Source organism: Delphinus delphis, chromosome 4 (genome assembly GCF_949987515.2).
Source record: "Delphinus delphis chromosome 4, mDelDel1.2, whole genome shotgun sequence".
NCBI lineage: Eukaryota > Metazoa > Chordata > Mammalia > Artiodactyla > Delphinidae > Delphinus > Delphinus delphis.
The window spans coordinates 91265533-91292564 of NC_082686.1; the positions used below are offsets into that span (position 1 = coordinate 91265533).

At 36.6% G+C, this 27032-nt stretch overlaps 1 protein-coding gene across 3 annotated transcripts in view; it reads right to left on the bottom strand.

Annotated features, from left to right (window-relative positions):
- NAALADL2 (N-acetylated alpha-linked acidic dipeptidase like 2) overlaps positions 1 to 27032 on the bottom strand; it is a 1063610-nt gene that overhangs the window by 641990 nt on the left and 394588 nt on the right. For all 3 annotated transcript variants that reach the window (XM_060011115.1, XM_060011116.1, XM_060011114.1), the window contains exons 3-4: positions 20371 to 20644; positions 7612 to 7731 (exon numbers count right to left, since the gene is read on the bottom strand). In XM_060011115.1, coding sequence (XP_059867098.1) covers positions 7612 to 7731; positions 20371 to 20644 — 394 coding nt within the window. The remainder of the gene's footprint in view (positions 1 to 7611; positions 7732 to 20370; positions 20645 to 27032) is intronic.

Sequence of the window (27032 nt, forward strand, 5' to 3'; positions counted from 1 at the left end):
CTAATTAGAGAAGTTCCTTTAGCATTTGTTGTAAAGCTGGTTTGGTGGTGCTGAACTCTCAGCTTTTGCTTGTCTGTAAAGGTTTTAATTTCTCCTTCGAATCTGAATGAGATCCTTGCCGGGCAGAGTAATTTTCATTGTAGGTTTTTCCGTTTCATCACTTTACATATGTCCTGCCAGTCCCTTCTGGCTTGCAGAGTTTCTCTGAACAATCAGCTGTTAACCTTATGGGGATTCCCTTGTATGTTATTTGTTGCTTTTCCCTTGCTACTTTTAATATTTTTTCTTTGTATTTAATTTTTGATAGTTTGATTAATATGTATGTTGGCGTGTTTCTCCTTGGATTTATCCTGTATGGGACTGTCTGTGCATCCTTGACTTGATTACTTCCTTTCCCATGTTAGAGAATATTTTTATCTATAATCTCTTCAAATATTTTCTTGGTCCCTTCATTTTTCTATTCTTCTTCTGGGACCCTTATAATTAGAATGTTGGTGCCTTTAATGTTGTCTGTGAAGTCTCGGAGAATGTCCTCAATTCTTTTCATTCTTTTTTCTTTATTCTGCTCTGTGGTAGTTATTTCCACTTTTTAATCTTCCAGGTCACTTATCTGTTCTTCTGCCTCAAGTATTCTGCTATTGATTCCTTCTAGAGAATTTTCTATTTCATTTATTGTGGTGTTCATCATTGTTTGTTTGCTCTTTAGTTCTTCTAAGTCCTTGTTAAACATTTCTTGTATTTTCTCCATTCTATTTCCAAGATTTTTGATCATCTTTACTATCATTACTCTGAATTCTTTTTCAGGTAGACTGCCTATTTTCTCTTCATTTGTTTGGTCTGGTGGGTGTTTGCCTTGCTCCTTCATCTGCTGCATATTTCCGTCTTCTCATTTTGCTTAACTTACTGTGTGGGGTCTCCTTTTTCGCAGGCTGCAGGTTTGTAGTTCCCATTGTTTTTGGTGTTTGCCCCCAGTGGGTAAGGTTGTTCAGTGGGTTGTGGAGGGTTCCTGGTGGAGGGGACTGGTGCCTTTGTTCTGGTGGATGAGGCTGGATCATGTCTTTCTGGTGGGCAGGACCACGTTCAGTGCTGTGTTTTGGGGTGTCTGTGAGCTTGTTATGATTTTAGTCATCCTGTCTACTAGTGGGTGGGGTTGTGTTCCTGTCTTGCTAGGTGTTTTGCATGGGGTGTCCAGCACTGTAGCTTTCTGGTTGTTGAGTGGAGCTGGGTCTTAGCGTTGAGACAGAGATCTCTGGGAGAGCTCTCACCAATTTCTATTATGTGGGGCCGGGATGTCTCTAGTGGTCCAATGTCCTGAACTTGTCCCTCCCACCTCAGAGGCTCAGGCCTGGCACCTGGCCAGAGCACCAAGACCCTGTTAGCCACATGGCTCACAATAAAAGGGAGAAAAAAAAGAAAGAAAAAAATAAAAGTACAAGAAAGTTATTAAAATACAAACTAAAAATTATTAAAATAAAGAAATATAATACATAATTAAAAAAATTATAAAACAAAGAGCAAGCAAACCAATAAATAAATCCAATGATAACAAGCACTAAAAACTATACTAAGATAAACATAAAAATCAGAAACTAGTCAGCTGCGTACAAAAACACCAAGTCTACATTTGCTCCCAAAATCCACCGCCTCAATTTTGGGATGGTTCATTGTCAATTCAGGTATTCCACAGATGCAGCGTACTTCAAGTTGATTGTGGGGATTTAGTCTGCTGTTCCTGAAGCTGCTGGGAGAGATTTCCCTTTCTCTTCTTTGTTTGCACAGCTCCTGGGGTTCAGCTTTGGATTTGGCCCCACCTTTGCATGCAGGTAGCCCTCTGGCATGTGTTCTTCACCCAGACAGGAGGGAGTTAAGGGAGTGGCTGATTAGGGGGCTCTGGCTCACTCAGGCCGGTGGGAGGGAGGGGTACAGAATGTGGGGCGAGCCTGCGGTGGCAGAAGCCTGTGTGACTTTGCAACAGCCTGAGGCATGCTGTGTGTTCTTCCGGGGAAATTGTCCATGGATCACAGAACCCTGGCAGTGGCAGGCTGCACAGGCTCCCAGGAGGGGAGGTGTGGAGAGTGATCTGTGCTTTCACACAGAATTATTGGTGGCTGCAACAGCAGCCTTAGTGTTTCATGCCCGTATCTGGTGTCCACGCTAATAACAATGGCTCACACCTATCTCTGAAGCTCATTTAGGCGGTGCTCTGAATCTCCTCTCCTCCTGCACCCCGAAACAATGGTCTCTTGCCTCTTAGGCAGTTCCAGTCTTTTTCCCAGACTCTCTTCCCATTAGCTGTGGTGCACTATCACCCTTCAGGCTGTGTTCACGCAGCCAATCTCAGTCCTCTCCCTGGGGTCTGACGTCCGAAACCCGAGCCTCAGCTCCCAGCCCCCACCTGTCCTGGTGGGTGAGCAGACAAGGTCTCAGGCTGGTGAGTGCTGGTCAGCACCGATCCTCTGTGCGGGAATCTCTCTGCTTTGCCCTCTGCACCACTGTTGCTGCACTCTCCTCCGTGGCTCTGAACCTTCCCCCCCGTCCAGCCCCCGTCTCTGCCAGTGAAGGGGCCTCCTAGTGTGTGGAAACTTTTCCTCCTTCACAGCTCCTTCCCAGAGGTCCAGGTCCCATCTCTATTCTTTTGGCTGTTTTCTTCTTTTGCCCTACCCACGTACATGGAAAGTTTCTTGCCTTTGGGGAATTGTGAGGTCTTCTGCCAGCCTTCAGTAGGTTTTCTGAAGGAGTTGTTACACATGTAGATGTATTTTTGATGTATTTGTGGGCAGGAAGGTGATCTCCATGCCTTACTCCACCACCATCTTGAAGGTTATCATATCACATATTTTTGACACTAATTATTAGCTGAATACATTATATGTTAATTTGGGGAAATGAAACTTAAATTTTAGATCTACCATCTTAAACTTCTACCACATGTAATAGAGTAATGCCGCTCTCTATTAACTGAAATTTAAAAAAATAATTCTTTTGAATGCAGTTATCATAAGGATTAAATAATTGTCATCAGAAAAAAAAAGGAGATTGGAGCAAATGAAACAGAGTATAGTTCAGCAAATATGAAAAGTATGTCAATGCCTTATGTGAGGTAAGGTTTCAAAATATAGTATTTCTCAGGATTTACTTTACCTAAACTAGAGAATTTCTTACTGATCTTCCTATTGTCCACTTGTTGAGTACTGATTGGTAATTCACCAAATATAGATTTCCTCACTAAACCCCCAACTCAGTGTTTTAAATTTACTTGTTTTGTAGATGAAATTGGGTTTGAAATTCAAATAGTATGAAGTTTACTTTTTTCCTAATCTGTTGGAAACAATCTACTGAATATTTGAAAATATCAACACATAACAATTGTTTTCTACCTCTCATTTCCCTCCAGGCTCTTCCAAAATGCCTTCCTCTTTAAGCATGCTTTATGGACTTGAGTGGTAGTTGGTTAAGTCATACACTGGCCAAACAATGCAAAATTGATATTAAAATATAAATCTTATCCGATGAATAGATAGGAAACTGTTTCATTTGTAGGAAACTACAAAATCATTTGGATTCCCAAATCATTAAAATTGTGATTACAGGGATAAAAAGGTATATAAGAAAATGCAAAAACCAGGTAATATTTGCTAGTATCTTACCATCTAGCTGTGAGTACTAGGAATGTACTGTATGTTACTTCATTTATGAAAAAATCACAACAGCATTTATGAATTTTCATGTGTAACTTCACCATGCACAAAAGGCATAGATATTTAGTCATTTGTAATTTTACCATATGCAAATTTGACTCTTACAAGATTTAGGACTTACATGTGGTGCAGACCCAGAAAATGGCCCATCTTCCACATTTCAGTGGGATTTACTCAATTTCTAGTTGTCATGGACTACACAGTAATTTTTTTTTTATTACTGCTTTTTGTGAAAATGACTCTAAAAGAAAGCCAAATGCTTTTATTGCCTTTTATAAAATAAATTTCGTACTAGAGACCTATTTAGCAATTTGGGAATTTGCAAGGGTTTGGGGATCTGCTTTATTATGTCTCAGATTGCCACTGAGAGAAATCTAAGTAAATCCGTCATGACAGATAAAAGACTATTTTGTCTTAAAGCTTAAGGAATGAAAGCACTCTCCTATAAAATAAACTGCTATAAATACAAAGCTCATAGAAACCTAAAGCCTTTCCTCTAAGGTTTAAGCTTAAGGAAACCAGCACAAGCTAGGTCTGAAGGACTTGGCCCCTTCCTGCAACAACAAAGTGTGGACATCAAGGCTTATAGCTAGAAGCCATCTGCCTTTTACAGCTCCTGCTACAAATGTGGGGATTACCTCATCAATCCCTTCCTAGTGACTAAATTAACACATACATACCATTTATGATCAAACTAATGAGATCTCCTCCTTCTTGACTGCGGATTATTTTTCTACTCTCTTTAGGAGGTAATATCACAATTTTGCTTCCCCTTTGCCCTCTTTAACTCAGATACAGAGATTCCCTCCCAGATTAATTTTTTAAACTGTGATTTAGTTACTAGTGCACAGTTAAAATAGGATTAACTTTTCTCTACTCATTCAGTCCCATGTTCCCAGTCCAGATGCTCATTTGGAATCATGAGTAACAGTTGTAATTCACATAGAAGTCTATTGGTCCTCTGCCTTTTTTTCAACCCAGCTGTATTACTCTATTACCTCATTTTCCAATTTCAGCCTCAGAATATATCTGATGGACAGGTGAAGCAAGTTCAGCTATAATCATGCTATATAACCTTGTCTACACCATGCTTTCTTTTTCTCTTTACAATATGAATATATATTAACAGATATGGAATCCGTGATTCCATAATCTCTGGGACAATCTACAGAAAACAGAGATGCCTAGAATAGAATCTGAAAGGTTAAAGAAAGAGTGCTCTCTTCTCTGGCTAGAAGATAATGCCAAGTTTGTGGCAAGGCTCTGTCTAAAGGGAAATTCTGCACAGACCTCTTTGTTAAATCTCTTCATAGGAAGATGATCAGGGAAAATGTACTGGGGTTTTAATAACTGTGACCTATTCTAGATAAACCACTATTTCAGTACTTTGCGGACCTTGCCAAATGGTTTCATAATGTAAATATTCTCTGCAGCAGTCAAATAAAAAGAAACTGGCTATGTTTTAACCCATTATCTACTGGTAGGGATTTTGAGTATTTGGCCTATACACACTGTTAGAAAAAATTTTAAATGCCTTATCTTAACATGAATTTTTAGACTTTTTTTCCTTACAAAATATATACAAAATCATTAGGAATTTAGAAAATATAAAGAAATAGAAATCCATAATTCCATCAACCCAATTTAGATAATTGGCCCCTACCACAAACAACATTTTAGACATCTGTATCATTCTTAGGTTGAACAAGCAGGATTCATGTACTGTACTCAAAGCAGTGTTACAGTAGTTCCCTGTTATCCATAGTTTCACTTTTAGAGGTTTCAGATGCTCGTGGTCAACTGCAGTCCAAAGTACACTGAACAGAAAATTCCAAAAATACTATTCCTAAGTTTTAAACTACGGGCTGTTCTGAGTAGCTTGATGTCATCTCAGGCTGTCCCACTCCATCCAGCCAGGATGTGAATCGTCCCTTTGCCCAGCATATCCATGCTGTATATCCTAACCTGCCCATTAGTCACTAAGCAGCCCTCTAAATTATCAGAATGACGTTGGTGGTATCACACTCACATAATTTTTATTATAGTATATTGTTATATGCTCTATTTTATTATTAGTTATTGTTGTTAATCTCTTACTATGCCTAATTATAAGTGAAACACTATCATAAGTATATATGTATAGGAAAAAGCATAGTATATGTAGGGTTTGGTACTAACTGTGGTTTCAGGCATCCACTGGGAGTCTTGGAACTTATCCTTCATGGGTAAGTGGGTCTGTTGTGCTTTGTTTTCCACTGTCCCTTTAAAACATCTGGAAAAGAACATTCTTCCTCAAACAACTAGAGGAAGAGTTCTTCTGATTACTGGTAATAAAATGTCCTCTAAGCAATTTGAATCGCTTGTCTTATGTAAGTAATTAGAATGCCTAGTCTCATACCATGATCAAATCTGTACCATTGATTTAAAATGTCATCATTTTGCCCCTCTACCAGATTGGGGCTGTTTTGGGGGAAAGAGTATACTCTACCTTATTTCCTTCCTCATGCACTTGTGATACTCATCTATAAACTGAAGATAATAATCTGTACCTCAACACTATGGTTATTGTAAAGATTAATGTGAAAATACATTAAAAATGCTTAGAAAAATATTTAACCCATATTTCTAACAATGTTACTTTTAGAAGTAACTATAAATGTAATCATTATTCTATAATTATTATAAATGTCCTCTTTATAATTTATTTGTTTGACTTATGAGGATTTTCACATACTAAATATTCTTCACATTGTAATTGTTGTATTCAGCTGTACAAATGTAGCATAATTTTCAGTGCTAAACTGGATGTATATATCATTTCAAATATTTTCTCACATCATTGGTAATCATTGTGTTCATCATCTCTGATTTTTTTCCCCTTTAGAATATACTGTTGAAATGGAATTACTGGGTCAAAATGATAATTTTAAGGCCTTTAATACATACTAACAAATCCTACAAAAATCCTACAAAATATCCTACAAAAATTATTATCAGTGTGTATTATATTTTCAAGACTAACTTAAAATTCTGGCCTATTTTCTACTATCAGACATTGATTTAAGTATAAGAGCATCCTTGGAAAATAAAAAACAGGCACAGAATGTTCTCTTGGGTCCTTACAGAGTGTGCCAACAGATTTCTGGAAACATTTTTTGCTCCTGGGAATTAGCTAATCTCATATAGGTTTGAATGAGGAGAAATCCAATATATCTTCAGAACCAGAGCATTCCAGGGACATAACTACATAACTATACTGATCATTCTTTCTTAATAGAAAAAGAAAGTGAAGTAAGAATGAGCAGTAGTGACTCTCTATTGCGGTGGCTCATTATGAGATACTTAGATTGAACTGCTTTAATTATGTAAATGCATTTGGTGGATGAGTATTAATAAACTCTTTAAATAAAATAAATCATAATTCTGCTTTTCCTTAGTATATTATATTTTAATTAAATTTCTGAGCACAGTCAGTAACTGTGAAGTTATACAGTTGACAAAAATTAATCACTAAGGAGTGTAAATCAGCGAGATACTAGTCTAACATAAAGCACATGGTAATTAGATCAGATTAGAAGTTTTGCAGATGTCGCGAGAAGAAGACACTGTGGTTCTCATTTTTAGCATTCCAGATAGGTATTATGAAGGAAACGCCAATTTTATGAAGGTCCCACAAACTCACAATATCTTAAAGGTCTTAATATAAAATTATCCATTTTGGAAAGGTTATCTTCCTGTGATACCGTACGCCTCTTTGTCTTTCCACTCTCTTGCTTTCCCTCACACACACACACACACACACACACACACACACACACACTCACTCTCTCTCTCTTCATGTTCTCATATGCACATGTAACCCCAACTGAACAAAATATTCACCCTACCACCAAATAACAGCCATTGGACCAACCTTATAAAGTAGTGGCAGTTTTCCTAATTTCAGGAGTGCAATCTGATTTGTGACATTTTTCATTTTTTTAATCCTATTTAAATCATCTGCATTTCCATAACTCACATCAATGACTTCAGCCTGAAAGAGAAGACAAAGAAAAATAAAGCCCTGTCAGAAGCATTACAGCAAATTGCCCATTTAGCATAACAAAATCATTCATAGTAATTCAAAACGTTCAAAGGAGGACTAATCTCTCTCTTACCCTGTCCCAATCATGACCTTTCTATTTCTATCAGGGTACAACAATTCTCCTTTGAGAAGTCACTTGAGAAAAAGGTTTAGATTCATTTTTGCTTTGCAGTCTCTTCTAAACAAATTACAAACCCTGTTTATGCCTCTAACAGACCACCCAGTTTGGTATATTCTTACATTCATGTTTCTGGAATTTGAATCATTTTACAAGATGCTGTAAAATTAATTTCCTTAAGGTTCAACAACAATCATACTACTCTTAGATGTGAAAACAACTCAAAGATTCTCTACTGTTATCCAAATTAAGTACAAAGTTCACAATGCACAGCTGTTCAGGATGTGCATATATCCAGCTGTGAATGACAACCCCCTGGGTTATGCAGGATACAACCTATACAGCCACCTGTACCACTGTGAAATCCAAGACTTTAGAATATAACACCAAACAACTACTTCTGTCACATTTCCCACTACTCCCTTAGAGTTATGTTTCATATCAATATTTCTCATTTTTAGAAGTCTCATTTTATTAATGCAAAAATTGTATGCCTTCCTGGAAATTTTACTGGGAATCCTATGATTTAGTGAACCCCATCCCACACTTTGAAACGTACTGCCCTGAGAGTTCCATCCAGCATACTCCTACAGCCAAGAGGATTCCTTTGGACTTTACTTTCTGGAATTTCTATTATTAAAATAATAGCTGTTATGCCTTCCAGTCATAAAATTATAATACTAAATGTGCTGTTTCAGGAGGGAGGATCTTCAAGATGGCGGAGGAGTAAGATGTGGAGATCACCTTCCTCCCCACAAATACATCAGAAATACATCTACATGTGGAACAACTACAGGACACCTACTGAATGCTGGCAGAAGACCTCAGCCTTCCCCAAAGGCAAGAAACTCCCCACGTACCTGGGTAGGGAAAAAGAAAAAAAGGAAAAACAGAGACAGAAGAATAGGGACGGGACCGGCACTTCTGGGAGGGAGCTGTGAAGAAGGAAAAGTTTCCACACACTAGGAAGCCCCTTCACTGGTGGGGAGAGGGGGTGGGCAGGGTAGGGAATCTTTGGAGCCACAGAGGAGAGTGCAGCAAGAGAGGTGCAGACGGCAAAGCAGAGAGATTCCTCCATAGAGAATGGGTGCCGACCAGCACTCACCAGCCTGAGAGGCTTGTCTGCTCACCCGCCAGGGCAGGTGGGGGCTGGGAGCTGAGGCTTGGGCTTTAGAGATCAGACCCCAGGGAGAGGACTGGGGTTGGCTGGGTGAACACAGCCTGAAAGGGGCTAGTGCACCACAGCTCGCCAGGAGGGAGTCTGGGAAAAAGTATGGAATGGCCAAAGAGGCGAGAAACCATTGTTATGGGATGCGTGAGGAGAGGAGATTCAGAGCACTGCCTAAACAAGCTTCAGAGACAGGCGTGAGCTGCGGCTATCAGCACAGACACCAGAGACAGGCATGAAACGCTAAGGCTGCTAGTGCAGCCACCAAGAATCCTGTGTGCAAGCACAGGTCACTGTCCACACCTCCCCTCCCGGGAGGCTGTGCAGCCCGCCACTGCCAGGGTCCCGTGATCCAGGGACAACTTCCTTGGGAGAACACATGGCATGCCTCAGACTGATGCAACGTCATGCCGGCCTCTGCCTCTGCAGGCTAGCTCCGCATGCTGTATCCCTCCCTCCCCCCAGACTGAGTGAGCCAGAGCCCCCTAATCAGCTGCTACTTTAACCCCGTCCTGTCTGAGAAAAGAACAGAGGCCCTCAGGTGACCTACACACAGAGGTGTGGCCAAATCCAAAGCTGAAACCCAGGAGCTGTGCAAAACAGGAGAGAAAGGGAAATTTCTCCATGCAGTCTCAGGAGCAGTGGATAAAATCTCTGCAATCAACTTGGTGTAACCTGCATCTGTGGAACACCTGAATGGAAAACGAATCATCCCAAAATTGAGGCAGTGGATTTTGGGAGCAACTGTAGACAGGGGGTTGGCCGTACGCAACTGACCAGTTTTTGATCTTTATGTTTATCTTAGTTTACTTTTTAGCGCTTGTTATCATTGGTGGATTTGTTTATTGATTTGGTGGCTCTCTTCTTATGTTTTCTTTTTTTATTACTTTTTAAATTTTTTATTTTAATACTTTTAAAAAATATTTTATTTTAATAACTTTATTCATTTCATTTTATTTTTTTCTACCTTTCTTTTTTTTTCTTTTTCTTCTGAGCCATGTGGCTGACAGGGTGTTGGTGCTCTGGCCAGATGTCAGGCCTGAGCCTTCGATGTGGGAAAGCCGAGTTCAGGAGATTGGACCACCAGAGACCTCTGAGCCCCATGTAATAAAAATCAGCAAGAGTTCCACCAGAGATCTCCAACTCAGTGCTAAGGCCCACCTCCACTCAACAACCAGCAAGCTCCAGTGCTGGACGACACATGCCAAACAACTAGCAAGACAGGAAAATTGTAGAATAATACAAGGCTGACCAGTATTTATTAAATAAATGGTCACATAATATTAATGATCACATTGTAAAAATGAGATAATTTATGTTTTCCATTTCAACTTTCTAAGCTATCTACTAAATATGACTCACTGATAGCATCTTAAAACAGAGATATTATACATTTGGTTATATTAATGAACATACTTTTCATATTTAGGAGAGTTTGGGGGAAAATCATACTGGTCTGAGAGCGTGTAGGCCAGACTATGACTTTTTGTTTGTGTACATACCAGAAAAATACGGCAGTTACTAAAATACCAATTCTGTAAATGACATCAAAAGTGGCAATTTCAATTAAAGAGCTCTCCAACTCATCTTCTATAAATAGCATATATAAACGATCAATGCATTTTAACATGTAAGAGGACTTTATCCCACAAAAATATTCCCCAAAACAGGCATCATTTTATCAATTTATTTTGGTTTATGTACTTTGAAGCTATGCATTAAAAGCCAATATTTACAGAAGTCTCAATGTTCTGACAGTTTGACAGGTGATAATAAAAATTATCTATTGTCTTCAAAGGATGCTTCTGAACCAGGTCCTTTCCAAAAGTCTTTCATATTTACCTTCAAGCAAACTGAAAATCACAGATGCAAGAAAGCACATTGAATTTTTCTGAGACAAATCAATATACAATGATATGATAAAATGTCAAGCCATTTTTTCCAACCATTCTTGTTGCTACAATGAACCTCTCTTTATTGCATGTATTCTGTCAGGCTAGAAAACCATCCACTTACCAGTTGGCATACCATGTTTAATTTATGTCCAAATATCAAGGATTAAGTCACATCTGAGCCATCTTTGGGAAATGCCAAGTGAACAGGAATGTAGGTGCTTGTTGAACTATTTACTCTATGTGTACCAGTTTTTCCCTAACACATAGAGGACTTCCTGACACATAGGAAAGAGTAAATTAGAGGTGCAGAGTGAAAGGAAACTAGCTCTGTTTTATTTTTTTTACCACAGAGAAATATTAAAAAGTCTACACATTAATTTTTATTTAAATTTTATATGTTAATTTTTTTTTTTTTTTTTTTTTTTTTGCGGTACACAGGCCTCTCACTGTTGTGGCCTCTCCTGTTGTGGAGCGCAGGCTCCAGACGCGCAGGCTCAGCGGCCATGGCTCACAGGCCTAGCTGCTCCGTGGCATGTGGGTTCTTCCCGGACTGGGGCACGAACCCGTGTCCCCTGCATCGGCAGGCGGACTCTCAACCACTGTGCCACCAGGGAAGCCCTATATGTTAATTTTTGAACAAAGAACTTAAAAAACAACAATTGTAACAGAAAATCAAATATTTATACTTTGTTAAAAAAGAAAAAGTATCGGCATGACAACAGACGGGCCACATAGTAACAGCTAAGAGGATACTGGTACACTTTAGAAATGAATAGTAAAATACAATTATCTTCTATCCACTGTAAAATATGTGATTAGAAGGAATCATAAACCAAATAGTTAGCAATGACTAAAAATCAAAACATTAAAAAGTGACATTCTAGAGCACCAAATGTTCTATGGAAAAGTGGAGAGACTATTCTGAGAAGAAGCAACAGAAGAGAATAAACAAGAGAACTGAATAGAATTGTTATTTTCTGTAGTAAGCTAACTAAAATTAATAGAACAATCACGGAAAGTAGCCAGGTCAGAGAAGTGTTTCTGGGGCCCTCCACCTGCTGGTGGCCTGGGTTCAACATTGAGGAATGATCCAGGGCCATGTTTCTCTTCTACCTGAGGTAGCAAAAATTATTCATGCTTATGAAATGATGTATGCCTTGAAATTTTTCAGACTTGACATTTTCAACCAAATCAATCACTCTGAATCCTCCCAGTTTTCTCTAAGAGAGATTCTGAATGTACAGAATATTTGAAAAGCCTGCTTTGACTAAAACAGTAATTTTCTACTCAAAGTCAGAAATGGTAAACCCAAGCATTTCTCATACTGACAAAATACAGGGTTATCAGAAGTACTATTCATCTAAATACAAATTTTACTTTAGAAACTTACTACTACTTTATGTAACCTAGCTTTTGAATATTCTTCAAATTAAAGTGCTTATGTTTATTAAAAACTTGTAAAATCAGAATAATCTCCCATGTTTACTGTTATCCTTTCTAAAAAAATAGTATATTAGTAATGATGAAGAGTTCAAAATTCAAAGACTGTTAGTACTTTCTTAGTTCTTTTTTTCAAGTTCACTGAAGGGCTTTCCATCATAGACCTTATTATGAAAACCACAATGTATTAAAACACGAAAGCCAATGCTGCTTCCTCCCACCCTTGTGGCAGACATCACTAATCAATCCTTTCAAACTCCTTCTCAAACTAGTATTCTAGCTAATAAAGACCAGTTAAGATGGGGTTGGCATAAGCATCCAGATATATAAAATAGTAAGTATTTTAGTATTAAAAAGCTATTAATAATTTAAATAATATTTAGTTATTTAAAATATTTAATTACTAGAACAGCAGAAGAACTAATCAGTTAAAATAGACTCCCAACCGATCAGAAGGGACACCAGCAAGTGTGCTAAACTAGTATATCCCAACTGAATTCACACAATCCATTCTGCTGTCTTCAGTGTAAAAGGTCAGATAAAGGGATGGCTTGTCAATTTTATCACTTTTTATTACTGTACTATAAACACATGCTGAAAAAATATTTGCTACAATGATATACTAAATGCAGTGCTTAATGGCACAGTGAATAATTTATTTTCTTTTATTTGTGTACAGCGACCATGTTTTGAAAGCAGAAAAAACAAAGATAAGCCAGAGTAGTCACTTGTCTTGGCATATAGTAATCATTTTTAACAACTTGTGAAATGTTTTATAATCTAACATATACAGCACATCCATCTAAAGGAGAGAAAATTAAGTTAAAAAGTACTGTAATATAGAAATTTATCCAAAGTGAAGCAAAGTTCTGTCAGGATTCTATTTCCGTATTTACATCAATAATCTCCAAAGTCAACAGGCAAAATAATGCAAACCTGGGATAAGAATGTATACTAAATTAAGAAAACAAATTGTGGGGAAGAAAAAAATGCACTATTTAAGGATTTTCTAGGTAATTTAGAAAAAAAAAGATATGCATTAGAGATGTGGGTTGAAGCATGTGCCTAGGTCTTGGCAAAGTGGAAAAAATTCAGAAGTAGATCAGGGCAAGAGGTGGGTAACGGCAAGAGAGAGATGAGGGCAAGAGGAGGTTCACAGGGAACCCCAGCTGTTGGAAAACTGGAATTTGAATACAGAACCTTAGAGGGAGAGAGGGAGGGAGGAAGAGAGAGAGAGAAAGAGAGAGGGAGGGAGGAAGAAAGAGAGAGAGGGAGAGATCACATGCACGCACGTGTGTATTATAAGAAGGGTTAAATTGGACAGGGCTGTTATGATAAAAAAGGAAAAAGAAAATCAGTACTTAACCATTTATGTCCTCTGTACTAGCCATTTTACCATGGAGATTACATCAGTTGTTTTCAGAACATTCATATTTCTCGATATTTCTGACCACTATACAGATGAGGAAATGGAGTCTAGAATATTTAGGTAACTTGCTAGTTTTCATAGCAGGATGGCACCATGCAGTTGTGTAATTGCTTACCTAATAGCAAGTTTCCCCTATTAGACTGCCAGCTACATGTGGGCAGTGTCCAAAACTTTCTTATGGATGATTTTGCTCCTGTGATCGGCATAAAAAAGGGCACTCAGTATATACTTGCTAAATGTTGAGTGTTTCTTGATACATTAGTGACAGCCAGCAGGCTAAATTCTATATCAATCTTTCAGTATCAAATTAAAATACAAGGAAAAACAGATTAATAATCAAAGGGTACTTTATTTAATAAATGATACTCAACTTATTAAGGTAAGGATATTGAAGGAGTTGCAAATTCATTCAAGAGAATTCTTCCTGGAGACCATGAAAGTAATATGATTGAATTCTGCTTCCTTTAAAATCAACTATATTAATGTACTGAAATAGTGCATAAACCTAAGGATCAACTTTTGCACAGATCTCTCTAGTTCTGAAAAGACTGAATTTGCAGCATCCAATGAAATGAGGTAAATCTTATTTGTAAACTGTATACTGACATTTTATGAAAATTAAACTATATATTAAATCTGCTAAGAAAGTTATGTTATCAAAACATTGTAAGTGGTATGTTTTAACTTATATTAAAACTAAAAATCCTGACCTAGAATTTTCTGTCAAACAACAATTATGCTGATTCAGAATCTTTAGAAATAACTTTAGTCAAATTAGAAATCTGTAGTCAAGGGGCTTCTCTGATGGAGCAGTAGTTGAGAATCTGCCTGCCAATGCAGGGGACACGGGTTCGAGCCCTGGTCTGGTTAGATCCCACATGCCGCGGAGCAACTGGGCCCGTGAGCCACAACTACTGAGCCCGCGCGTCTGGAGCCTGTGTTCCGCAACAAGAGAGGCCGCAACAGTGAGAGGCCTGCGCACCGCGATGAAGAGTGGCCCCTGCTTGCTGCAACTAGAGAAAGCCCTCGCACAGAAACGAAGACCCAACACAGCCAAATATAAATAAATTAATAAATTTAAAAAAAAAAGAAAAAAGAAATCTGTAGTCAAACACTTTCTCACTCAAAATGCTATATTTCTTCTAATGAAGAGGGAGAAAAATAGTCCATTGTACTTTAACTGTTTAGGTGAATTCAACTATCTTTGTTGTAAACTTTTATTTCGTATAATAGGCTTTTATTCTTTCCCGGGAATAAGATGTAACCTCCCTAACAAATATTTCACTATGGACACTATGTTGTGATATATCACTTTTTTATTTGTAAATGCTTCTATCTACGAAATTTTAAATCCAGGAAAAATATATACCTTAAATATGTGGAAACTAATCCCATGGACTATCTTGAAAAAACAAAAAAAAAAGCAGCCAACTTTGAAATTATTTTGTTAACTCAGTTACTGCACAGAGCTCGTGAAATCAGAAACAGAAGGTTATATTAAACCAAGGGATTTTATGTAGATTTTTTTAAGTGAATCACTTACATACAACTTTGTTCAAAGCCATTCATCTCACATTTGTGCACCGTTGACCAAAAGATGGATTCCACAAAAGAGGGGAAACAAATAAAATGCAAAATCCTTTTCAGCATTGAAAAACTGCTCGAGGCTCACATTTCTTTATTTGTGAGACAGTAGCCTCATCTTCATACCCAGACAATAATACAATTTCATTCTATTCCTTTAGCTTTCCGATATTTTTATCTGTAACAGGAAGCATTCAGAGCTAAATACATATAGCTTTGCCTTCTGCCATAACACTGATAAGTTTGCCTTTGTTTGAGAATATTAAAAATAAAAGAGGAATAAAAGAGGAAGACAAAGTCTTCCTAGCCGTGAGAAAATAGACATCTGATTACAAGTTATCCAAGGATTCCATGCAGCGATTAATTTTCTCTTTAAGACTTTTTGACAAAATATTTGATGCAGTGTTCAGATTTCATGTGTTAAACTATGTCATGAAATTTCACAAAACAAAGACAAGCAACGCTCTTCAGGCCCAAACTGACATGCTTTGCCATTCTGCATTCAAAAATAAAATACTTCATTTATCTGAGCTTTCAGTTTTAAATGAAAAATTATATTATATATCAGGGAATTATATTTATTTTATTATGTATTCATACTTAAGGCATTTTCCTCCCTAATGATTAATATTTGTCATGTTAAATAGAAGACAGGAAGATTGTATTCAGACAATGTGGTAAACATTTGTACTCCAAATTTTATGATATATAGTCCTGATATTTTCTTAATTTCTCCCATTTAAATGCATCTACTTTATACCGACTACTAATAACAATAGCTAACATTTATTGAGTGCTTCTAAGTTCCGGGCCCTTGACATGGTTTCTATCATTTCTTCCTCACAACAATCATTTGAGATACTATTACTATTCCCCTTATACAGATAAGGACTTTTGAGGCTTAGAGAATTGAAGCAACCAATCCACAGATGTGCAACTGGTAAGGAAGGTTGCTAGTCTGGGCTCCTGAACTATGCTTTCTGAGGAATGGGATAGTGAGAAGTGTGTTGGTAACAATATTTCATGCACAGCTAATGAGTTGTTGAAAATGTTTCTTCATAAAACTGCATTATTTGACTTGTCTTCCCGATACAAAATAATGCTTAACAGAAAGAAAACTTCAACATTTATAAAATGTACTGGAATAAAAACAAATCCCTTATTCAAAGTAAGAACATGGTAGACCCAATCTGACCAACCTGTATTAAATACTAATTGTTCCCTTTACTCTTCTGTACCTGCACTGGTTTCACAAAGGACAAAAGAAATAACTGCACAGGAATTACATAAAGCCATATATTCTATTTATAAAACTGACTAGACATTGCCAGCACTATCAATGTCTTTAACATTATGATGATATTATAGTTGATATTTCCCTTTAATAAAAATATAAATCACTGTTTATTCCCTGAAGCTAACCTCATTCATGCTAAATTATTTATGTATCCATTTTAATATGTATTTTGCATCTGACAGGAAAACTCTCCTTAGGACCATTTTACTGACCCACCTGTCATTATGATGGGGTAAACAATGTCACCTTTCCAGTGCACAATGAATTACAAAATGTTGCAAAGTACACCATCCATCATGCTGGCACTAAGTAGGTTTTCGAAGTAGATCTCAGATATCACAAATGCTGTTTAGACTGTTAGCAGAAAGCAAAAATTGGAAGCTTATACAAAACGGTCATATGATGAATGGACATGACAGCTCTTCAAAGTAAAAGGGCATGGCTCTTCTACAAATAACCTTGTCAAAAGCAAAAGTAGCGGGGAGCTTTGCTGGCAGTTAGACTAGAATAATTTAAGAACTTGTTAATGGCACTGCCTGATAGAAATTCATGCAAATACAGTGTATTCAAAATCAAAAAGTCGGTATGCCTGAGTCATCAGCAGCAACCTCTCAAGCTTGATTTGAATTGGGAAATAGTCTGAAGAGACATAGAAAATTCACCAGTGTCCTATTAATTAGAATATGCGAGTTTCAGTAATACACCTATCTAAAACATGTATATAAAATATATGCAAGTATTCTATATGCATATAAAATAGTCACCAAGAAATTGCTTTGCTTTTGAAAATTATAATACTAATATAGTAAAAGTTTAAAAAGTCAATATCACATTATGTCCTTTATTTATATAAATCTTTAAATTATTATGTACTTAGTGTAATAGATTTGAATTATTAACATAATTCTAAAAATACTTACTGCCAGTGTTGTCATCTAATTTGCACGGTTAATTTCTTAAATTATGTTCTTCAAATACAAAGTGTTTGTTTTATCTATAATTGCATTTTAGTTCCTTTAACATTATTCCCTTCTATCTAGGCCTAATATTTCACACATGGAATACACTTCTACATCTATAGCTAACTTTATTTCTCCCTTTTAATAGCTATATTATTTAAAATCTTTTTCACCACTTCTTTATTGAAAATGGTATTTTTTAATTCAAATATAGTTAATTTATAATATTATATTGGTTCCAGGTATGCAACATAGGGATTCAATATTTTTATAGATTATACTCCATTTAAAGTTATTACAAAATATTGGCTATATTCCCTGTGCTGTACAATATATCTTTGTAGCTTATTTACTTTATACATAGTAATTTGTATTTCTTAATCTCCTATCTTGCCCTTCGCCTTCCCTCTCCTCACTGGTAACCACTAGTTTGTTGTCTATATCTGTGAGTCTCTTTTTATTTTGTTATATTCATTCACTTTATTTTTTAGATTCCACACATAAGTGGTAAAATAGAGTATTTTCCTTTCTCTGGCTGACATTTCACTAAGCATAATATCCTCCAGGTCCATCCATGTTGCTTCAAATGGCAAAATTTCATTTTTTATGGCTGAGTAATATTCCATTGTGTGTGGGTGCCTGTGTGTGTGTGGGGGGGGGGCGCCTGTGTGTGTGTGTAAAAAATTACACTGCTATGAACATTGGGGTGGGTGTATTTTTTTGAGTTAGTGTTTTTGTTTTCTTCAAATATATACCCAGAAGTGGAATTGCTCAGTCATGTGGTAATTCTGTTTTTAGTTTTTTGAGGAACCTCCATACTGTTTTCCATAGTGGCTGCACCAATTTACACTCCTACCAAGTTAATACTAGAGTTCCATGACTTATGACTTCGCAGATACTTAACTACTTCCATGATTCTATAGTAGACCTTGGTTTTCTTTTACATGAAACAACCAGAAAATTTAAACACTTATAACTGATAAGATAAATGTGTGAAAATCCCACAGAGATATGGTTACACAGGAATACAAAAAAAAAAATCCAATGTGCCCAGGCAATTATTAAAGAGGTACACACTAAGGCAACTGAGACACAAGCTATAGTTCCACGGCTTTTCCATATCACCTCAGTCCAGCAATAATGGATGTTTGCCAGAGGAAACTGGAAAGAAAATAGATGGGGGTGATTCCAAGGATCCACTCAAGCTTCTGGGGTTTTGTTCTTGTTCTGTGTTTTGGACATGCTTTTGTTTAAGGAAGGAGATGACTGTGCTGTACTTGAATCAACCAGGATAAAGAGGAGCCTGGAAATGTATAGGGCTTATGTAGGGTTGGGAGTCTAAAATATGTGGGGTAACTTTAGAATCTCGACTTGGGACCAAAGTTTCTGAACCAAAGAAAGAATGCTGGCGGCCTCCCTCTATTTCCATTAGTACGCAAGTACTTTTCCATTATTGCCTATCAGACATAGTGTATCAAGTCAAATCATGAGTCCTACACTAGGACATTTAATATTATGTTAACTTTTAATTAATAAAAAGGCTTTCAAGGTGGTGCTGGTTATATGCGGTTCTGCTAAATATCAGAGAATGTTACAACACAGAACAAGAACAATGCCAAAGCAGTGGTTAGCTGCTTCTCCTCATGCCGCACCCCAAAAAATTTTTTTTTAAATTGGGAACAAGCATCTATTTCTGCAATGTAATTTTAAGTGATTTAAATTAATCATCTTAATCACAGTTAATAATAAGTTGGATTCTTAAAAATCTGTGCCAATAATCAACAATCAGAAACAGCATTTCATTCATATAAAATCTATAGAAGAAATCAATAGTTTTATTAAAAAAACTGAATGTGTTTGTTCAAATGGGACTCTTACATGGAGATGGAAAAGTTGCCTATATAAAGGAAACTAGTGACCAATTAAATGCTATGGTTTCTAACTGCTCTCTCGTCCTTACCATAGGCTAAGCTCTATCCTCCAAGATTTACATATATTAATTAATTTAATTCTCATAACAAGCTTATGAAGCTGGAACTATTATTATCCCCATTACAGAGATGAGAAAACTCAGCCCTATATGCTTAATTAATAGTGGTAATTGGGCAGCTGAGATTTGAAACTAGTCCACGTGGCTCTAGAAGCTGTGCACTTAACCACAATGCCAAAAAACCACATCAAAAAAACCAGCTAACCCAGAAAGACTAAAGCAATAATTCACACCTCGTCCCTTGTTTATATTTTCCATCATAAAGCAGACACACTGTATGTCAAATCTTAAATGTGTGAGTAATCACATCAATTTTCCACTTCATTTCTTGTGTGCATACACAATTTCAAAACACAACTGCTTCCGTTTCTATTCTTTCTGTCCACATTGATCTATTAAAATTTGCCTCTTCAGAACCAAAGAACGAAATGAACTCACACTGTAAGGATTAAGCAAACTGTGAATGACTCAGTCACACACTCAACACTTTTAAATTAAATTCTTCTAACATGTTTTCACTTTCAAAATATGACAAGAAAAGGGTCAGGCAATTCAAATCTTCCTTCCCCTTTCCTGGCACCTCCACACTGAGAATATTTACTGGTTATTTTGGTATGTTGCTTCTTGCCAGTTAGTTCAATTTAGATGAAAGCTGTTGTTTTCTAATTTCATTTCACTGTAAATGACAGAGACAAATTGTCATATTACCTTGAGAGTTCCACTGGCAGAATAGGCTGCATATGAGTAGAGCGGATCTTGGCTGCCGTGTTGTCTGGCTTCTTCGCTGCAAGGCTGGCCATTAGGATGAAAGCACTGGCCACTGCTGCTTAGAGTCACTGAGCTGGGAGAAGGGCCTGGCAGGTTCAGCAGCACAGAGTAATTTACAAACTGTACGTCTTCTAGGCCCAAAGAAGTCCACTGAGTCTTAATCTTCTTTGAAATTTCTATGTCGTTTTCACTTTTGTACAGTTGTACCAAATTTCTGAAAGAAATTTAAAAGGTATATTCTAAAAAAAAAAGGAAATCTTTATTCTTTCAAGTTGTGGTGATTCAGTATACGAACCATTATTAATAGATGTGGGATGTGAAAGATGCGTGAGACAGGACACTACACAAGAAATTCACAATTTGGTAGAGGTGATGAGCTTTACAGAAATTATAGAAAATCAAAGCAGAATGAATTAAACTCAAATTAAGAACTAATAAAGTTCTATGGGTCTACAGAGAAGAGAAGAATTAATACCAACTAGCTCTTTTATTACTTCTGATCCTTCTATTGACAACAACATAATCTATTTAAAACTCGGCTCCAAACCTAGGGGTCATGTTGGTTGAGACAGTTCTGCACTGTACTTAATATGATTACATATAAAGCTATGTGATTAATACACAGATATTGGTATTTAAAAAATGATTCAGAGGGAACTCTTCTGATACAAGTTACATGCCAAATTACATGATGCTATGAACATAATGATATGCAATAAAATCAGTATATTGTGGCAAAACCAACCACAGACTGTCAAACCAATATGAAGTTAATTTTTGTGTGTGCTTGCTGTGTAGTCTATATATTTATTCCTATACTTGTTCCATAACCCATAATGACACTATTTTTGCTTAGGACATCCTAGAAACCAGACAAGCTCTGTTTAAAAAAATGCATAGAACCTAGAAAAGCATGAGATATGGGAAATTAAAAAATAAAAATTTAATAAAGTTTTGCTTTGTTTTGGGCTAGAATGCAAAGGAACCAGCTCTTTTTTTGGCAAAAAATCTTCCTATAAGCATTTTATTGCTATCCAAACTAATACTTAAGTGGAAATTTTACTATAGTTGTCATTTTTGCCCATCAAATTATTTTTCTCACACATCCTTATTTTAGGACCCTGTTTATTCAAGAACCCTCAATGAAACATATTTGAAAAAAGAATAAGAAACAGGCACAATGGAAAAAAATACATAGGATGGTATAGGAAAGCATTACTGGAGAAAAAAGGTCTGTTGACACAGCTTAAAAGCTGGTGTATACAGGAAGGTGCGATGACAATTTACCAATTGTTTTCTATCTTTTTAAGGTTATTTCTATTCTTTTTTAAAAAAATATCTAATTTGACCAATCATCAGCGTCATGTAAATTTTATGGAAAAACTTATGGGAAGAATTCTACTTTTTATTCTGAATAATACTGGTCAGCCTTGTATTTTTTTTTTTTTCTTTTTTTGGTGGGGAGGCTTTTTGAGGTATAATTGACAAATGAAATTGTATATATTTAAAGTGTACAACATGATGATTTAATATACATGTATGGTGTGAAATTATTATCACAATCAAATGAACACATCCATCAACTCACCTTTGTTACTTAGTCGTGTGCCTGTGTGTGTTGAGACCACTTAAGATCTACTCTCTTGGCAAAATTCAAGAATACAATACAGTATTGTTAACTATAGTCACCATGCTATACGTTAGATTCTCAGAACTTATTCATCTTATAACTGAAGGCTTCTATTCTTTGACCAACATCTCCCCATTTCCCTCAGCGCCCAGTCGCTGACAACTATGATTCTACCCTGTTTCCAAGAGTTTGACTTTTTTTAAGATTCAACATGTAAGTGATATGATGCAGTCTCTGGCTTTCTTGGTCTGGCTTATCGCACTTATCACAGTGTTCTCTGAATTCATCTACATTGTCGCTAATGGCATGATCTCCTTTTTTAAGGCCGAATAATATTATTGAATGTGTATATTGTATATACACACCACTTTTCTTTATCCATTCATCTGTCCGTGAACACTTAGGTTGTTTTCATACTTTGGCTATTGTGAATAATGCTGCAATAAACATGGCAGTGCAGATATCTCTTTTAGATACTGACTTCATTTTCTTTGGATATATACACAGAAGTAGTACAGCTAAATTGTGGTAGTTCTAGATTTAATTTTTTGAGGAACCTCTATACTATTTTCCATAATGGCTCTACCAGTTTACATTCCCACCAGCAGTGTACAATTTTACCTTTTCTTCACACCCTCACCAGCATTTGCTATCTAGTCTTTTTGACAGATCTCCTAACAGGTGTGAGGTGATATTTCATTGTGGTTTTGCTTTGTATTCCCTGATGATGTTGAGAACCTTTCATGTATCTATTGGTCATCTCTGTATCTTCTTTGGAGAAATATTAAGGTCCTCTGCCCAGTTTTTAACTGTTTTTTTTTCTTTTTCTGCTAATGAATTGTGTGAGTTTCTTATATATTTATATTTCTTATATATATATATATTATATATATATCTTATATATATATATTTCTTATATATAATATATATTATCCCCTTATTAGCTATACGTTGGGTATTTTCTCCTATTCCATAGATTGCCTTTTTATTTTGTTAATCATTTCCTTGGCAAAAAAAATTGCCAAGACCAATGTCAAGAAGTATTCTTTTTTAGGAGTATTGCAGTTTCGGGTCTTACATTTAAGTCCTTAATCCATTTCAAGTTAATATTTATGATGGAGTAAGATAGGGGTTTCTTTTGCATGTGTACATTGTTTTCCTTACACAATTTATTGAAGACACTGTTCTTTCCCCATTGTGTTCTTGCCTCCTTGGTCAAAAATTAATTGACCATATATATTGGGTTTATTTCTGGGCTCACTATTCTGTTCCATTGACCTATTTTCTATGATTAATTTGTTTCATTGATCATTTTTGATCAAACAGATCATTGATGTGTTTGGATGACAAAATAATCTTTTGATCACTATAGCTTTGTAATATAGTTTGAAATCAACAAGTGTGATGTGTCCAGCTTTGTTCTTTTTTTCTCAAGATTGCATTGGCTATTCAATGTCTTTTGTGGTTCCATATAGATTTTAGAAATGCCACTGGAATTTTGATAGGGATTACATTGAATCTGAAGATTGCTTTGGGTAGTGTGGACATTTTAACAATATTAGTTCTTCAAATAAGAACATGAGATATCTTTCCATTGATTTGTCTTAATTTTTTTCATCAATGTCTTAAAGTTTTCAGTGTACAGGTCTTTCACCTCCTTGGTTAAATTTATTCTGAAGGATTTTATCCTTTATTCTAGGCTTCCAATTTGTTGGCTGATATTTGTTCATAGTAGTCTCTTAAGTTCCTTTGTATTTCTGTGGTGGCAGTTGTAATGTCTCCTCCTTTATCTCAGATTTTATTTGAGTCTTCTTTTTTCTTAGTCTAGCTAAAGGTTTGTTGATGTTGTTTATCTTTTCAAAAATACAGCTCAGTTTCATTGATCTTTTCCATTGCTTTTCTGGTCTCTATTTCATTGATTTCTGTTATTTACTGATCTTTGTTATTCCCATCTTTCTGCTAACTTTGGGCTTAGTTTGTTCTCTTTCTACTTTCTTCAGGCGTAAAGTTAGATTGCATATTTGAGATCTTTCTTTTTTCTTAAAGTATTTATCACTATAAACTTCTTTTTAAAACTGTCTTTGCTGCATCCCATAAGTGTTCATATGTTCTGTTCCATTTTTTCTCAGGATGTATTTTGATTTCCCTTTTGATTTCTTCCATGACACACTGGTTACTCAGGAGTATGTTGTTTAATTTCCATGTTTAAAAATTTTCCAGCTTTCTTCCTATTATTGAGCTCTAGTTTTACACCAGTGTGGTCAGAAAAGATATTTGATACGATTTCATACTTCTTAAATTTGCTAAGTCTTGCTTTGTGACCTAAATTATGATCCATCCTGGAGATGTTCTATGTGTGCTTGAAAAGAAGGGGTATTCTGTTGCTGTTGGGTAGAATATTTTGTATATGTCTGTTAGGTTCATTTGGTCTAAAGTGTAGTTCATATTCAATATTTCCTTACTGATTTTCTGTCTGGATGATATATCCATTGTTTAAAGTTGGGTATTGGAGTCCCCAACAATTATTATATTGTTCAGATCTGTTAATGGTTGCTTAATATAGGTGCCAATGTTCAGTACCTATATACTTACAATTGTTACACACTCTTAATGAATCAATCCCTTTGTAATTACAAAATGACGTTCTTTGTGTTTTTACAGTTTTTAAAGTAAGTCTATTTTGTCTGATATAAGATTGTAGGGGTCCTCAGTGGCCAAGGTTGTGACTATACACAGTAGCAGTGAGGGCTGTTTGGTAGCAAAGGCTGCTGGGGACTCCCCATCTCTTTTTCTCCCATGTAGGATGTTTTGGCTGAAGGGATCCCTCTTGGTGCCTGGTTGGCTTGCAGGGCTATTACAGTGAGGGTGGCATGGGTGTCTGATGAATGGACACCCATAGAGTAATCACAAAGCCAGGGTCTGGAGTACAGGTGCTTGTAGAGTGATAGCAGCTCCCAGGATCCAGGACATTGGTCAGCCTACAGTGGCAGTGACTCTATTGCCTAAGTCACAAGAACACATGGAATGGCAGCTATATCCAGGTCTAAAGTGCAGGTATAGCAGAGTAGCCATGGTTCTGAGTTCTGGCGAATGTGCACGGTTAGGGGGGTGGTGGCAGCCCTGGTTCTGGGGACTCTGCAACAGCAATTCTTTTAGGTGTGGGGAGGGACAGCAGCATCTCCCTCTCCTGGGAGTCTGCAGCAGTGATGGTTTTTGGTTACCTCAGTGGTGAAAGCTGTTGGTATCCTCTAAGCATCAGGTCACTGAAGTCCATGCCAATGAACATTTTGGGGCCTCCCACCATGAAAGCTGTGGGGAGTTTGTGGCTGTTGGGGTGTTACAGTCCTGAGTGACAAGATTGTTAGGATCCTCCACAGAGCCAACCACTTGGGACCATGGTTGATACCAATAGCCTCCACCCTTCTTGGTTCCTAGCCATCTTTGGATGTCCCAGCTAAACTGATCTCCCCCACAACCTTTCTCCTTTTTTTTTTTTTGATCCACTGTGTTGCTATAGCCCTCCCAGACCTATTTTAGTGCCTGGGTATCTAATTTTTTTTTTTGGTGGGGGAGAGGAGGGGTGAATACAGGCTAGTATTTTCTACTCCCTCATCTTGCTCTCTTCCCTGTTCTTTCATTGCTGTATCTGATCTCTGCCTCTGCAACTCTCTTTCTTTGTTCCTAACTGTAGTTCTTTCTGAAGTATTTTGGACAGGGCAAGTAAACTAATTGAATTGAAACTTAACTCAGTTTGATGAAAAAACCATTTGGAAATTAATAATCAATAATCTCCTTTTGTAATATGTATAAAGTGCACTTGCAGAATACACACGTTTTATTCATGTAAATTTGACTATGTACAGTCAACATTAACAGAAAAAGAGAAGAGAAATTTTAATACTACTTTAGACTTCTATTTTCTTTTTTTTTGCTCCTCTACCCAGTCAATTGATGACCATAAGTCTACCAATTAGTAGGCAAGATATTTACTCTGCCATTTCTTTTGCTAGTCTCAGGTTCAAAGTGCTTTACAGTGTAAGCAACACAAAAAAATGTTTCAAGATGTTTATACTATACAACATGGCCTTGAAAGGTAAATAAAATACTACTTTAGGGACTCAAATGAAGAATTAGTAATTTGTCTCAATGCTGGAGAATTTCTAAATATTATTCACTATTAAGCTAAAATTACTGAGTAAAGGATATTTGTATTCTCTATTTCAATTTAAAGGATATATACTTTTTGTATTATAATTTCATTTTTCAATGTTATGAAAAAATTGAATATATAATATATAACATATATAACTTATGAAGAATAATGAAAGAATGACCCAGCCTATGAAGTATAACATTTCCAATATTACTGAAGCCCTCTAGATAGTCTTTATTTCACCAGTTACCCTGGCCTGCAGGGTAATCATCAACGTTTTTTCTCTTTTTGTGGCTTCCTTTGTCTTCTTTTTATAGATTTAATATGTATGTATCTATAAGTCCTTAACAGTTCATTCCTTAGGCTTTGAGTTTCTACCTTTATATACTTGGTATCTTCTATATATTCTTTTTTTACATATATTGACATATGACATTACGTAAGTTTAAAGTGTACAACATGATGATTTGATACACTTATATATTACAAAATGATTACCACCATACCATTAGCTAACACCTTCAGCACATCACATAACTATCATCTGTTTTTTGTGGTGAGAACATTTAAGATCTACTCTCTGGGCTTCTCTGGTGGCACAGTGGTTGAGAATCTGCCTGCCAATGCAGGGGACACGGGTTCGAGCCCTGGTCTGGGAAGATCCCATATGCCGCGGAGCAACTAGGCCCGTGAGCCACAACTACTGAGCCTACGCGTCTGGAGCCTGTGCTCCGCAACGAGAGGCCGCGATAGTGAGAGGCCCGCGCATGGCGATGAAGAGTGGCCCCCGCTCACCGCAACTAGAGAAAGCCCTCGCAC